Raw genomic sequence first — 14,872 nt, forward strand, 5'->3', positions numbered from 1 at the left:
CAAACACAGATGAGTCACACTGACGGAGAATTCAAATGTGTGCACGTACATATAAATACACAAACATGACATTATGAAGCTAATGAGGAGGTTACATAAAACACTCCTTTTGGGTGCTATTTGGAGAAGAAGTTTGAATCTTATGAAGAAAAACTAATATTAATAACCCGAAAAGCTGTCATGAATGTATGGATTTGTATTGGAGTTTTTATTCTTTTTTTCTAAATCATAATATTACCACTTTATTCTCAAAATCTCAATTAATTCCCATATATAGCAATATGATAATATATGATTTGCGAGTACTTACCCGCTGTTTGTTTTTATTAAATTGTGTTGATTGTATTTTATTTTATTTTTAAAATAAGAGTTTTTATTCATTTTTTCTAAATCATAATATTATCACTTTATTCTCAAAATCTCAATTAATTCCCCTTATATATATATATATATATATATATAGCAATATGATATATGCCAGTACTTACCCACTGTTTATTTATAAAAGAAAATAATTGTATTGATTTATTTTATTTTTTATAATTTATTTTTATTATTTTTTTTTGTATTTATTGTAGTTTTTCTTGATTTAAAAAAAATAATGCTATTGTTATTATTGGTTTATTTTCTGTTTGTGTGATGTAACATCTTTTTAAAAATTAATAAAAAGTAAATTAGAAAATAATAATAAGAATAATATAACAACAATAATAGTAATAATAATAATAATGATAATAATAATAATAATAATAATAGAAAAATACAAAACATATAAACAGTCGAGCTGGAATTAATTTAATAATCAACCTTAGACTGTTTTCCATTGTAGTAATACCTTTAAAATGCCAACTGTCTCTTTAGAGTTCAGGGGGAATTTTCCAAATGCTGCCTCAGCTATAATAAAATCTATTTTCTTGGCTTAGTAAAGATGATGTTTGGACCAGAAAGCTTTGGCAGTCCTTGAACGTAAGCCTGCAGCCCAGTGTGTGAATCAGTATTCTCTCCTGAGACGGACGGGAATAGGTCATTGATCACCTCATCAATCCCAAGCAATCAGTGAATGGAGAGGTCAAACTGGTGTGAGTCAGTTTATATCTCTGGCTGCACACGTGCCCGGCGTCTCTGTTTATGACTTCCAACCTTGTAGCTCAGTGTTGAGGAGGCGGGAGCACTGCCATAAATCATGGCTTCCTAACAACAGACATGGAAACAGCATTCCCAGAGGACACTGCATTTACAGTGAAACCCCGAGGAATATCGGCGCAGAGAGGCAAAACGCTCGCTTGTGTGATTAGTATTTGAAAATCAATGGCAAACATGGCTCAGAAGGCTTTATTTTTAATATTTTAAGTTAAATCAGGGGTTCAGTTAATCTTGTTTTAAGGGACTGTATGGAAATTATTTGCATGGGGAGAAGGGTTGAAAAAAGGAACACCCTCCACAGCATTAATAGGGCTTCAACAAATTATTATTTTTTTTATCATAAATAAATGTGCAGGCAGTGTTAGAAACAGAGACTGTATGTAAAGAAGGAAGACATGACGGCTTCCCTAAACTGAAGCCAGAATATCTTTATCGCCCCCTGGTGGCTGGCTGCAGAAACAAAGATGTTTTTATTTTTATTTTAGGTAGATCTTATCATACTAATATTTGTATTGTAATATAAGTGTGTTTTTTGTTTGTTACTTAATGCTATAAAAAGGGGTGTGTGATGTGGTGATTGACAGACCTTGATACTAATGCTCCACCAATAAATGACTACTATGCAGACTCTGGTTCCAAATGTGCAAGTTGGCAGCTCCCATATCTGGGATACTTTGGCTTCATTTTTGTACAGTAGGAGGAGATGGATCATACTTAAAGACACTTTTTCTCCCTGGCTTTTAATCAAGTTTAAGTGGACATCTTGCAAAAAAAATTGTATTCAAATTTTTAATTTATTTTATTATATTTGTATTTATTTTATTCGATTGTTGCACTGTGTTTATGAATTTTAGTTTTTACCGTATTTCCTGCAACTGTGATATCTGTACAGCACTTTGGTCAACCCCGGTTGTTTTAAATGTGCTCTATAAATAAAGTTTGACTTGACTTATTTATATGCAATCTATTGTCAGAAATAATTGGGGGGAAAGTGCAATATCTAGCCCAAATTAAATGCATTTCCCCCAAAAAACACAATCAAGAAAGCAAAAGAAATGGTGTGGTTGCATATGTAAATACCTCCAAATTTCAACCATCATGGGCAAGATGTTTTTAAAAATTGTTATTTTTTCTTCTTTTTTTTCCTTGCATTTTTTCCTCCATTAATCAGTTTGATTATATAATGTAGTGCTATCCCAAAATATGATATACTCCTACATATACTGTTCTTCAGGGATGGAGGTGAGTAAAGAAAGCTGCAGCTGGAGATCACAGTCGTGTCTCCGTGGGGTTTTGGTCCTGATTGGAAATGTCATCGATCATCAAGGAGAACCGCTCCGCATCAGGTCTCTCCCCAGTTGCCATGGTTTCTGTGGCAGCTGCCACTCACCTGCTGGGTTCCTAATTATGGGATCACTTGAAGATTAGTGTAATGCACATTACAGTTCATTGCAGTGCAGTTTATCACGCCTACAGCTGTTAGTAAGCTTCCACACACGTATGTGTCTAAACCACAGGGGCAAAGAGTGATAAGTGGAGTTTTACCCATATTTTAACATCAGATGAGCAAGAGCCAGTGATGGAATATAACTAAGTACATTTACTAAACACTGTACTGTACTTGAACCAAGGTTATAATAGTTTTGGATAAACAAAAATTAGCATAAGTATCAGGTTAACTTGTTATCACCGCGGAAACAAATACTCATCAGCTGCTAGGTCAACACAGTTAGGCTAGAAGTTTCCCGCCATTTGGAGTCATTATGTTAAGCTATGCTAAGAGTTTCCCTCCGTTTGCAGTCATTATGCTAAGCTATGCTAAGAGTTTCCCTCTGTTTGCAGTCATTATGCTAAGCTAGGCTAGCAGTTTCCCTCTGTTTGGAGTCATTATGTTAAGCTATGCTAAGAGTTTCCCTCCGTTTGCAGTCATTATGCTAAGCTATGCTAAGAGTTTCCCTCTGTTTGCAGTCATTATGCTAAGCTAGGCTAGCAGTTTCCCTCTGTTTGGAGTCATTATGTTAAGCTATGCTAAGAGTTTCCCTCCGTTTGCAGTCATTATGCTAAGCTAGGCTAGCAGTTTCCCTCTGTTTGGAGTCATTATGTTAAGCTATGCTAAGAGTTTCCCTCCGTTTGCAGTCATTATGCTAAGCTAGGCTAGCAGTTTCCCTCCATTTGGAGTCATTATGTTAAGCTATGCTAAGAGTTTCCCTCCGTTTGCAGTCATTATGCTAAGCTATGCTAAGAGTTTCCCTCTGTTTGCAGTCATTATGCTAAGCTAGGCTAGCAGTTTCCCTCTGTTTGCAGTCATTATGCTAAGCTAGGCTAGCAGTTTCCCTCCATTTGCAGTCATTATGCTAAGCTAGGCTAGCAGTTTCCCTCCATTTGGAGTCATTATGTTAAGCTATGCTAAGAGTTTCCCTCCATTTGCAGTCATTATGCTAAGCTAGGCTAGCAGTTTCCCTCCATTTGCAGTCATTATGCTAAGCTAGGCTAGCAGTTTCCCTCGGTTTGCAGTCATTATGCTAAGCTAGGCTAGCAGTTTCCCTCCGTTTGGAGTCATTATGTTAAGCTAGGCTAGCAGTTTCCCTCTGTTTGCAGTCATTATGCTAAGCAAGGCTAGCATTTAATCCAAATGGCTATAATTTACTGGTTTGATTCTGCAAACTGTCTTTTTAATTTAGAATTTCCTGTATAAATATTAAACTTTTCATACAGAATGAGGAAGAGGAGCTGTTATATGTTCTACATACTGTAGCGGGAGAGGGGGGGGGGGGGGGGGGGGGGGTGAGTTCAGCAGTGTAATGTGTCGTCCTGCCTTTGGCCTAAATCTCCTCTGCTTGCCCACAGACTTGATTTCCCACAATCCCCTGGGCTTGCTCCTGGGCAAGAAGGAATGAGTCAGAGCTTCTGAGTCGAGCCGACATTCAGGAGTCGTGAGGAGCTTTGGACACACACAAACACATATGTTTAGCTAAAGGCAACACGGAGATATGTTGAATATCAATTTCCCCCTTTTCTCTCCACTGTGTTAAATTTCCACACACACACCACACACACACACCAAAATACATAGTGGACTGATGTTATGTTGGTTTTGAGGAACGGGTTTGACAAATTTCAGAACAAAAGCCTGTAAGAATCCTGCTGTTAGTTACTTTAAAATGTGACCAGCCATTTTCACCTCATTTAAATTTAATATGCACTGAATTATTTATCTAATTTAAATGCAAAAGACTGGTTTGCATTTTAATTTTATTTTAAGTTTAGGTGAAATATCATCCGTCAAACTGAGAAGAAAAAGTCCTCCTTCTTCTTTGGAGTCATTATGCTTTTTCAACCATGAAATTTGGAAATGGTTTGCTCTATATCATGCACAGATACATTACACTGCAAATGGCACGTCTTTGTTGCCATTTGGGGCAATATTGTGGGGGAAAAGTTAGAGCTTGTGGGTATTATTTGGAGAAAAAGTTTGAATCTTATGAGGAAAAACTAATATTAATAACCCGAAAAGCTGTCATGAATGTATGGATTTGTATTGGAGTTTTTATTTTTTTTTTCTAAATCATAATATTACAACTTTGTTCTAAAAATCTCAATTAATTCCCATATATAGCAATATGATAATATGATATGCCAGTACTTACCCACTGTTTATTTATAAATAAAATAATTGTATTGATTTATTTTATTTTTTATAATTTATTTTTATTCATTTTATGTATTTATTGTAGTTTTTCTTGATTTTTAAAAAATTATATTATTGTTATTATTGGTTTATTTTCTGTTTGTGTGATGTAACATCTTTTTAAAAAGTAATAAAAAGTTAATTAGAATAATAATAATAAAAAGAATAATATAACAACAATAATAGTAATAATAACAGTAGTAATAATAATAATAATAATAATAATGTAAAAATACAAAACATATAAACAGTCGAGCTGGAATTAATTCAATAATCAACCTTAGACTGTTTTCCATTGTAGTAATGCCTTTAAAATGCTGACAGTGCATGTATTTCCAGCCAGCCAATGTTAGCAGTTGACTGTTGTTTTGTTGTTTGATTCTGCAGCAAAAACAACCTTGTACCAAACAGAAAAGCAGCTCTGAGGAGCAGATATGAGACACGAGAAAAGAAAAGCTCTTCAGACAGTGAAGAAGCTGCCCTGAAGCAAAGGACACAGTGATAAAATACTCCAACATAATGGTGAAGACAACTCCTTTCTACAGCTGGAAATGTGTATTTTTAAGACAGACACACACTCACACACTCGCACACAGACTCACAGGACATTCAAGGATAGTCGCCATGGTAACAGGGCCAGCAAATTCATAACACGTGTGAAACTTGAGGGCAGTGGACATGATTGCAGCTCTCTGAATCACTTCAGCTGACATGCACGTCCACACACACATGCACGCAGTTGCTGAGTATGGATAATTGTGTCTAACTGTGGAAGGGAAGACGTTTCTGCCAAAATATTACAACATGTTAAGATGTTGAGCTTCGTCACAAGACACAGAAGCTCTGACATGCAGGCAGTTAGACAACAGTGACCTCTGGTGGTCAGTCAGGAGAATACACATTCCCTGCAGGCCTCATTCTCTATATCAGTAGTTCTCAACCTTATTGAGTCGCGACCCCCAATTTAACATGCATGTTGTCCGCGACCCCCGCTCACTGAACAGAATCTCACGCGCACAGTTCAGATCACAAAATGACCAAAAAAAGGAAACAAAATGACCAAAAAAGAAACAATATGACCAAAAAAAGGAAACAAAATGACCAAAAAAGACACAAAATTATCAAAAAGAGATACAAAATGACCAAAAAAGACACAAAATGACCAAAAAAGAAACGAAATGACCAAAAAAGAAACGAAATGACCAAAAAAAAGACACAAAATGACCAAAAAAGACACAAAATTATCAAAAATACACAAAATGACAAAAAAAAGACACAAATTGACCAAAAAAAGGAAACAAAATGACCAAAAAAGACACAAAATTATCAAAAAGAGACACAAAATGACCAGAAAAGACACAAAATGACCAAAAAGACTAAAACACATTAACACATGAACACTTTAACACAGTGGAGACAGAGCTGACTTCCAAAATGATTTGGCGACCCCCAGAAATCATCTCGCGACCCCAATTGGGGTCGGGACCCCAAGGTTGAGAATAGCTGCTCTATATTGTTTGAATTTACAGGTCGGTTTCATTAAAGAAATTTTGACATGTCGAAAAGTCAGGAAAAGCACATGTTCAAATAATAATAATTATGCAGAAGTTTACTGATATGGGTCACTGGGAAACTCCAGTAGACTGAATAAATCATTAATTTATTAGTAACATGCTTTTGCTACAAAGTCAAAACATTTTGTTAAAACCTAATAAAGTTGTTAACAACACATTTGTTTTTAGTTCAGTGGTTCAGTATGTATGGAAGCTGCCAAAATTAATAACAAAAAATGAATAAAAAATAGATATAAATGGAAAAAATGAGCAATTAATAAATAAATGGGAACATTAAATCAAAGTTTTAATACAATTTGGCAATTAAATACAAATGCAAATAAATAGAGAAGCAAATTAAATTGGATATATTTATGTCACTCATAAATGTATTAATGCCTACATTAATTCTGATAATGTTTTGACTTTACGAGCCTTTTTCATGGAGGATATTTTGACATGTCACAGTAGAAAAGCACATGTTGAAATAATTATAAATATGCAGCAATCCTTGGAGCTGATTCAGTTTCAGGGTGTTGATATTGTGCGTGTTGGCTCACTGGCTTATACTGACACTCAGTAGAACGAATAAATCATTAATTTATTAGTAACATGTGTTCTTGCTATAAAGTCAAAACATCTGTTGTCAAACTGATAAAGTTGTCAACTGCAGAGTATACTTAAACAGTTTGTTTGTTATTTGTGAGAAAATAATTAATGGGAAAATAAAATCCGAAATGTGTGTTAAATAAAAATAAAATCAATAATGAATGAAAATATATAGATATAAATGTAAAAAATTAGCAATTAATAAATAAATGGGATTTTTTCCCAAAAATGTAATAAATTGGGCAATTAAATACAAAGGTTAATACATAAAGAAGCATACGCTATTTATGCCTCATTCTATAAATGAATGCATTTATTTTAATATGATTTTTGGTACATTAAATGCCTTATGAATTTATTTGAGTCATCAAATAATTAAGTCATTAATTAAGTTTTTTATGTTGGCAGTTTCATTCCTCAATAGTCCAGTAGTTTTCTTGTGCTAGCTGTAATATGTTGGTTCACTTAAATTACAAATGAGAACAACAACAAATCTCACTTACCTCTGGCTTTGCAGATCAGTGTAGTTTCATTTTTCCAGCTTTTAAAATATCCATCCAGGAGAATTTTGCCTTAAAAATAAAACCATTTTTGCAGAATTAAATGGTATGGTAGAATGGGTATTGCAACACGCAGTAAGACTCTGTGAAGCTTTATTTGAAGCTAAATGCTAACATGCTAACCTGCTAATATTTACCATCTTAGTTTAATGTGTTAGCATGCTAATATTTGACCTAAACCTGCTGAAGCTGATGGAAGTGTCATTAGTTTTGCGGATTGGCTACTGTGATTATAAACCATAGTTTCCATTAAAATAGATGTTGGGAAAAACTTCTGACCTGCTGGTGCCTTCCACAGAACAAGGTTAAAATTTAATCAGCAACTCATCTTTCCAGAAACACTGATCAGTTTTGTGAAGTTTTTGAAAATGTCATCTTTATAGTATGTCAAAAAAAAAAAGATGTCCTAATACACAGTTTGTCAAATGCAGTGTGCCAAAAGAACCAAGATGTCCTGCTCCATCAAACCAGCATGCTCTCCTTGCTTTTCTTACCCACAATCCTCTGCACAATTTATATATGAGCCAGAAGGTCAAAGGTCAAGGTGCCATGTTTTGATGGAGTAGTCCCACTTGGATGCATACTGCATACAACAGACGTCCTGCTTAAATTCAGCGCTGCAATTTAAAAAACAGTTCACCGACATGGGTGTGGCTTTGGCATCAGCACTCTGCCACATATTAGTGGAAATGGAAGAAGATGTTTTAAGGTTGAATCTCCACTATTTAGCAAGTAAAAGCCAAAAAGTGGATTAAACCCATATTCACATTTCACTGATTTCACTGATTTGGAACGCAGCTTTAGTCTTTTTTTATACATAATTTGGATAAAATTACCCTTGAGTAAAACCAATTTTTAGCATTTGATTTATTTATCTTCTTCAAAAGTTTTTGCCTTTCTTTTCTTGGAATGCAGGTATATTCACTGTAAAAAAAAAATCTGTTTAATTTACGGTAAAATACCGGCAGCTGTGGTTGCCAGAACATCACCGTAAAAAATACAGTGAGCGTATGTAAATGTAAATATCAGCAAAAACTGTATAGTGAATAATCCCATTACTTTTAGGATAATTGTGTCATCGTGGTATTCCTCCATTAACTTTACATGAAAAAATTATATTTTTACAGCAAAACTGTGTGTTTTCTACAGTTTATGGCGGTAGAATTTAAAGTTTTTTACTATTCTTTGATTGACAGTAATTAAAAATATCTGCTACGGTGATGTACAATGTTTAATTTTACAACCTATTTCTGATGCAAATTGACAGTGTTTTACTGTTATTTCTACAAACATTTTTTACAGTGTTGCACACATTTTGTATTGTATGTATAGTATTTTTTAAATATTTTTATCACCATATTTTCTATTTTATAGCCTATTTATGTTTCTTGAATTTTATCTTACCATTGGTGTTGTTATGAAGCAATACAGCAAAAGAAAAAGTGAATACCTATTTGGCAAAAAAAAAGAAAGAAATGAAAAACAACAGATTCTGATCCTGTGTGTGCAGCTGTGTTATTATTTTACTTTGGACTTGCAAACATAAATGATTAAAAGCTGGAGTCCTTTGTGTTACCTTAGATAAAACAGAGTGCATGTGAGGACAGTGTGTACAGAAGTTTTTGTGCTGAAAAGAGAACAAAGGGACTGTTTGTTTTTTTGTAACGGAGATGTTTATTTAGACAACTGAATGCATGCCAGAAAGAACCGTGTTACAGCAGCGGTAACTTTCAGCTCTCTCACTTTTCTAACTCTGAGGGAGAGACCCGAATCGGGGACACACCAAACTTTGGAGTTTTGGTAGAGAACACTATCTGCTCTAATTTATTTATTGCATGGACACATTACTCTTGTTATGTATTAAGGGGACGGGGGGAGACAGAGGGGGGTACCGTTATTGAGTCGAAGTCTAAGGAGCTTGGATCTTAAACAGCTTTGGCCAGAGAGTTGTTAATATCACTGTTTTGGCAAAAGGACAAAAGTAATTCACACCTTGCTTTAAGGGAACTTTACCTCTCACACAAAACACGTAAAGAGACGATAAAAAAGATGCACTTACTGTAGGTAGCATTCACATGCAGTATAACGTGTCTTCTCCTTCAGACTAGATTTAACATTTTTCTCCACTATTTCTTACAGAGATTCACAGCTAATGTTTTTCAGTTTTGGGGAATTATCTTACACATAATGGATACTGGATGAACAAAGACGTGTGAATGGATTCAGGAGAACATAATGAAGTTGTCATGAGAGTCAAAAGAGACAAAATTGTGCTTATCGTTAGTGGGATCTCTGTCAAAAATGTAATGACACAAACCCCTGTACTCGTGCTCCGAAGTCATTTTTCAACCCTTTTATCCCCAAAAAGGGATTCCTTGACACAATTTTCCGCCAGTTGGTCCATCAAAGATTCCTTAGTTGCTGTTGCTGTTGCTTCTCCAATATGTTGATGAGCCAAAAATACCATAATATCAAAAATAAATGCAACCCTTTCACAAAACAATGAGCAATAAATAATAATCAAGTGGTGTTCTTGTACTGTATATGTACTGTATATACACAGAGAGTTAAGTTTGTTGTATATATGTACACAAAACAACTGGCAGTCTATTTCAGACTGGCTTTTTAGCATAGCCTACAACTGGAATTCGTGCCCAGATTCTATAAATCCCAGAAAAAGCAACAACATAATAACTTACACAGAATCCTCAAGAGCAGAAGGGATAATGCACAATGAGACTACTATGTTGCTTGTAATTTTTGCCCCGAAAATAGAAGCACTGGTCTGGAAAAAATTAAGGAAATATAAAAAGAAAAATGTAACTTTTTTTTTAAGGTAGGGTGTAAAAAAAAAAAAAAAAAAAAAGCCTCTAGAATTCCATAAAATAACTAGCTTATTAAAACATTGATTGACAACAACATGCACAATGCTTTCCCAGCCTCAGGTGGAGATGATGAAGCACTTTCTCTGCACCGCGGCATGACTTTGCAGTTTTTAATGCATGTAATAATGCTTCTGTTTGTCTTTAAACAACACGAGGGCCACTGCTGCAACCCTTCCCTTTCCTCCTTTAAGGGTGCTGTTGTCCGTCTCCCCTCGAAAGACTAGATCTCCTCAGACAGTCCTTCAAAATAAGAGTTTTTTTAAAATCCATTCCATGTACACTATCTTGCTGTTCACATGCTCAGGTTGAAGAGGGCGGCAGGTTGCAGTGGATGCATCGTCTCTGCTTCCGTAAATGTCTCTATAAATGTCTCCACTACTGTCCTCTCAGCATAACAAGTCCATCTGCTCACCAACAAACACCTCACTAAACATTTTTGTCCCAGTCTTATTTTAGTAGCTTATGTACAGGAGGTTGAAGTGTCTGCCAGGCAGTATTCCAGGCAACCGGCCATATCCTCACACATTTACAGTATGCATTCCAGTTTTTCAGTCCTCTGTTCATCTTTGTCCTCTTCACAGGTTACGTGTTGTGTGTCTTTGAATGAGAGCTTTTACTGTCGCTCATGTATTTCTACCTAAAAGTGTGTGCTGCTGCTTTTTTATGGTGTTTTTGTTCTGCTGTTTTCATGGCGAGGTCACTGAATCATACATTGGACACACAATCTATAGAATGTGTTTGTGTGTATGTGTGTGGATGCATGGGTTTGTGCTTGTATGTGTAGATCTGGTTGCATGTGTGCATCTCTGTGCTTTTTCTCAAACGCTACGCGGGGGTCTCTGCAGCTCGTGGGTCCTCCTGTTGCGTCCCTTCTTATTTTCCTGCATCCGTCTCCACTTGGCCGCGTGCTGGCTGCCCCCCCGAGACCCCCCCGCCGCCTGAGAACCAGTCTGCCCCTTCTGGCCGCTTTGCGCCTTCTGATTGTTCTTAGGTGCCTGGCCACTCTGCGGACCCAGATTTGGTGGAGCTTTCTGGGAAGTCTGGCCCCGTGCAGGCCCTTCCACTGTGGGAGCTCCAGCCTGGAGCCATGGCCTGCTCTGGGGCGGGCCGCCTTGCTGCTTCTGGGCGTTTGGAGCCGGAGCTTTGGGCCTTAACGCCGGGTTTGAAGCGCCGCCGGTGCTGTCGGGTTTACTGTTTCCGTTGGGCGTCTTCACCCTCTTCTGTTTACGTTCTTTCTTCCAAACTCGGTCGCAAAACTCCTCCACGCTGTTGAGGTCTGGGTGGTCCAGGAGAGACAGGAAGTCGCGGTACCACAGCCTGTGCTTGGGAGAGTGACCCGCCCCGCCTCCGGCACTGGGAAGTCCAGGCAGGATGTCACCCAGTTTCTGGGCGGGGATGACCTGGAGGTTGAGGCGCAGCAGCGGCTGGATGAAGCCGTGCTCCACCGCCTGGCAGTGGTAGAGCCCAGAGTCAGACTGGGCCAGGCTGCGGATCAGCAGGCCCTGGTCTGTACGCAGCACCCGCTCATCTACCTTAATCTGAGAGAGAGAAAAAGAAGATAGATCAATCAATCAATCAATTAGACTTTATTTGTATAGCACTCTTCATACAAGAGAAATGTAACACAAAGTGCTTCACATAAAAAAGGAGAAAACAATACTACTACTAATAATAACGAAACATAGAAACAAGCAAACACCCTCCAACCCATTAAAAACGAAGCACAAACTGAGGAAGCATGCATGCATCCACATTGATCAAAACAAAGTTCATTAATTCAAGTAACATGAGGGGAGTTATTGGTATAAAAAAGCTAATTTTGCAGGTTTAAGTATTCCTTTTAAATACACCGTTGTTCATAAAGTTGGAATAAAATATTTTTTTACCTCTTTCCATGAATGTTTGTGATAATGTAATTTATACTTGACAGATAAAGTGTATATCTTCTTAAACTTTATTAATCAATCAAAAACTGTCAGATGCTAAAGTTGATCCCCTCCAAAAATCTTTAAGGACATAAAAATACGTTGTTTGGAATAAAGGTGTGTGTTATATGGGTTTGTGTTTAACATTCAATTACAGACAGTAATTAAAAACTGTCCATCCTGTTCTTCTCTCTCATTAAATAATCCAGAATCTATACATATGTAAAGATCTACATTTATTGTGAAAGTTTAAATACTACAGGATGTCTCAGAAAAGTCCATTATCAGTGGATGTGCACTGGAGGTTTCAACTTTCTTCTTCTCCCTTGTGTAGGTCGGACCACAATCAGCTTCCAAACTCTTTGTGATGTCAAAAATTCATGTTTCTACATATTTGTTTTGACCTCAGCTCAAAGGTTGGGAGAGCTCATAATTTTCCCTTCAGCAGATGAGTGAAAACAGAATCTCATGTCCCACTGTGAACATCCACCTTTGGCAGACAGTGAAGCTCAACAAGTGAAAACAGGGCTTGTGGAAATACAAGATATGATGTTTAAAAAAGAAAATGATGGGTATTGATCGCCTTCCAGAGAAGTAAAAACCTTCCTCATAACATGATAACCTGCTGTGTGGTGGTTTGCATCAGATAAAACTCACATTTCTCAAACTGGACTTTCTGGCTTGTATTGCTTAGTCCAGCTGTCGGGATGCCAATTGGGGTCGTGAGATGATTTCTGGAGGTCACCAAATCATTTTGGAAGTCAGCTCTGTCTCCACTGTGTTAAAGTGTTCATGTGTATTAGTCTTTTTGGTCATTTTGTGTCTTTTTCTAGTCATTTTGTATATTTTTTTTTGTCATTTTGTGTCTTTTCTGGTCATTTTGTGTCTTTTTTTTGGTCATTTTGTGGTCAATTTGTGTCTTTTTTGGGTTATTTTGTTTCTTTTTTTGGTCATTTTGTGTCTTTTTTGGCCAATTTGTGTCATTTTGTGTCTTTTTTGTCATTTTGTGTCTTTTTTTGGTCATTTTGTGGTCAATTTGTGTCTTTTCTGGTCATTTTGTTTCTTTTTTTGGTAATTTTGTGTCTTTTTTGGTCAATTTGTGTCTTTTTTTTTGTCATTTTGTGTCTTTTTTGGTCATTTTGTGTCTTTTTTTTTGTCATTTTGTGGTCAATTTGTCTTTTTTTGTCATTTTGTTTCTTTTTTTGGTCATTTTGTGTCTTTTTTTTGTCAATTTGTGTCTTTTTTGGTCATTTTGTGTCTTTTCTGGTCATTTTGTGTCATTTTGTGTCTTTTTGGTCAATTTGTTTACTTTTTTTGGTCATTTTGTTTCTTTTTTAGGGTGATCTGAACTGTGCGTGTGAGATTGTGTTCAGTGAGCGGGGGTCGTGGACATCATGCATGATAAATTGGGGGTCGCAACTCAAAAAGGTTGAGACCTACTGGCTTAGTCACAGCAGTATCTTAAACTACACGCCCTGCCACAGCTAAAAGTCAGGCAAAAGTACTTGGTGACATCATTAGGTCAAAAGTCAATCTAAACATCCACACGCCTACGTTACCACCCCTTATAGGTCACTGAGGCCGAAGGTGAAAGGGGTCAGAGGTCACAACATGATAACACAGAGAAGGAAAGGTGTGGCCTTTGGTGGAGAGATGATGTTTTGTTTGCAACAATTGAATTAGCGTGAAATTGAGTCCACATTGAGATGTGTGTGGGTTTGACAATCATGCAGCTGCATTTCACACATTTTCCATTTCCTGCTTTGAAGAGGCAAATCTACGGCGGCCCTGAAGTGTAAAACACAACGACAAATCAGAAAACACAACGACAAATCAGAAAACACAACGACAAATCAAAAAACACAACGACAAATCAAAAAACACAACGACAAATCAGAAAACACAACGACAAATCAGAAAACACAACGACAAATCAAAAAACACAACGACAAATCAAAAAGGGACGACTCATGTCGCCCGAGGGTTCCTACCTTTTGCGGTTTGGTTAATGTCGTTGTCGTTTCTGATTTGCTATTGTGATTTGTTGTTGTGTTTTCTGATTTGTTGTTGTGTTTTTTGATTTGTCGTTGTGTTTTCTGATTTGTTGTTGTGATTTGTCGTTGTGTTTTCTGATTTGTTGTTGTGTTTTCTGATTTGCCGTTGTGATTTGTTGTTGTGTTTTCTGATTTGTCGTTGTGTTTTCTGATTTGTTGTTGTGTTTTCTGATTTGTTGTTGTGATTTGTCGTTGTGTTTTCTAATTTGTTGTTGTGTTTTCTGATTTGTTGTTGTGTTTTCTGATTTGTTGTTGTGTTTTTTGATTTGTCGTTGTGTTTTCTGATTTTTTTGTTGTGATTTGTTGTTGTGTTTTTTGATTTGTTGTTGTGTTTTCTGATTTGTTGTTGTGTTTTCTGATTTGTCGTTGTGTTTTCTGATTTGTCATTGTGTTTTTTGATTTGTCGTTGTGTTTTCTGATTTGTTGTTGTGTTTTCTGATTTGTCGTTGTGTTTT

At 36.5% G+C, this 14,872-nt stretch overlaps 1 protein-coding gene and 1 long non-coding RNA gene across 2 annotated transcripts in view; both read right to left on the minus strand.

Moving 5' to 3' along the window:
• Window positions 1–3,962: 3,962 nt before the first annotated feature.
• On the minus strand, window positions 3,963–7,994 carry LOC131960290 (uncharacterized). The gene is made up of 3 exons (XR_009389632.1): window positions 7,833–7,994; window positions 7,497–7,565; window positions 3,963–4,084 (listed from the first exon to the last, which is right to left on the minus strand). It is a non-coding gene; the product is annotated as an uncharacterized LOC131960290 (long non-coding RNA).
• Window positions 7,995–9,485: 1,491 nt separating this feature from the next.
• The window catches only part of sema3aa (sema domain, immunoglobulin domain (Ig), short basic domain, secreted, (semaphorin) 3Aa), a 58,340-nt gene continuing 52,953 nt past the window's right edge, over window positions 9,486–14,872 (minus strand). The window contains exon 17 of the mRNA XM_059325450.1: window positions 9,486–11,976. Within this exon, the coding sequence (XP_059181433.1) occupies window positions 11,257–11,976 (720 nt within the window). The 3' untranslated portion in view covers window positions 9,486–11,256. The remainder of the gene's footprint in view (window positions 11,977–14,872) is intronic.

Source organism: Centropristis striata, chromosome 22, assembly GCF_030273125.1.
Source record: "Centropristis striata isolate RG_2023a ecotype Rhode Island chromosome 22, C.striata_1.0, whole genome shotgun sequence".
In the NCBI taxonomy this organism is placed as follows: Eukaryota; Metazoa; Chordata; class Actinopteri; order Perciformes; family Serranidae; genus Centropristis; species Centropristis striata.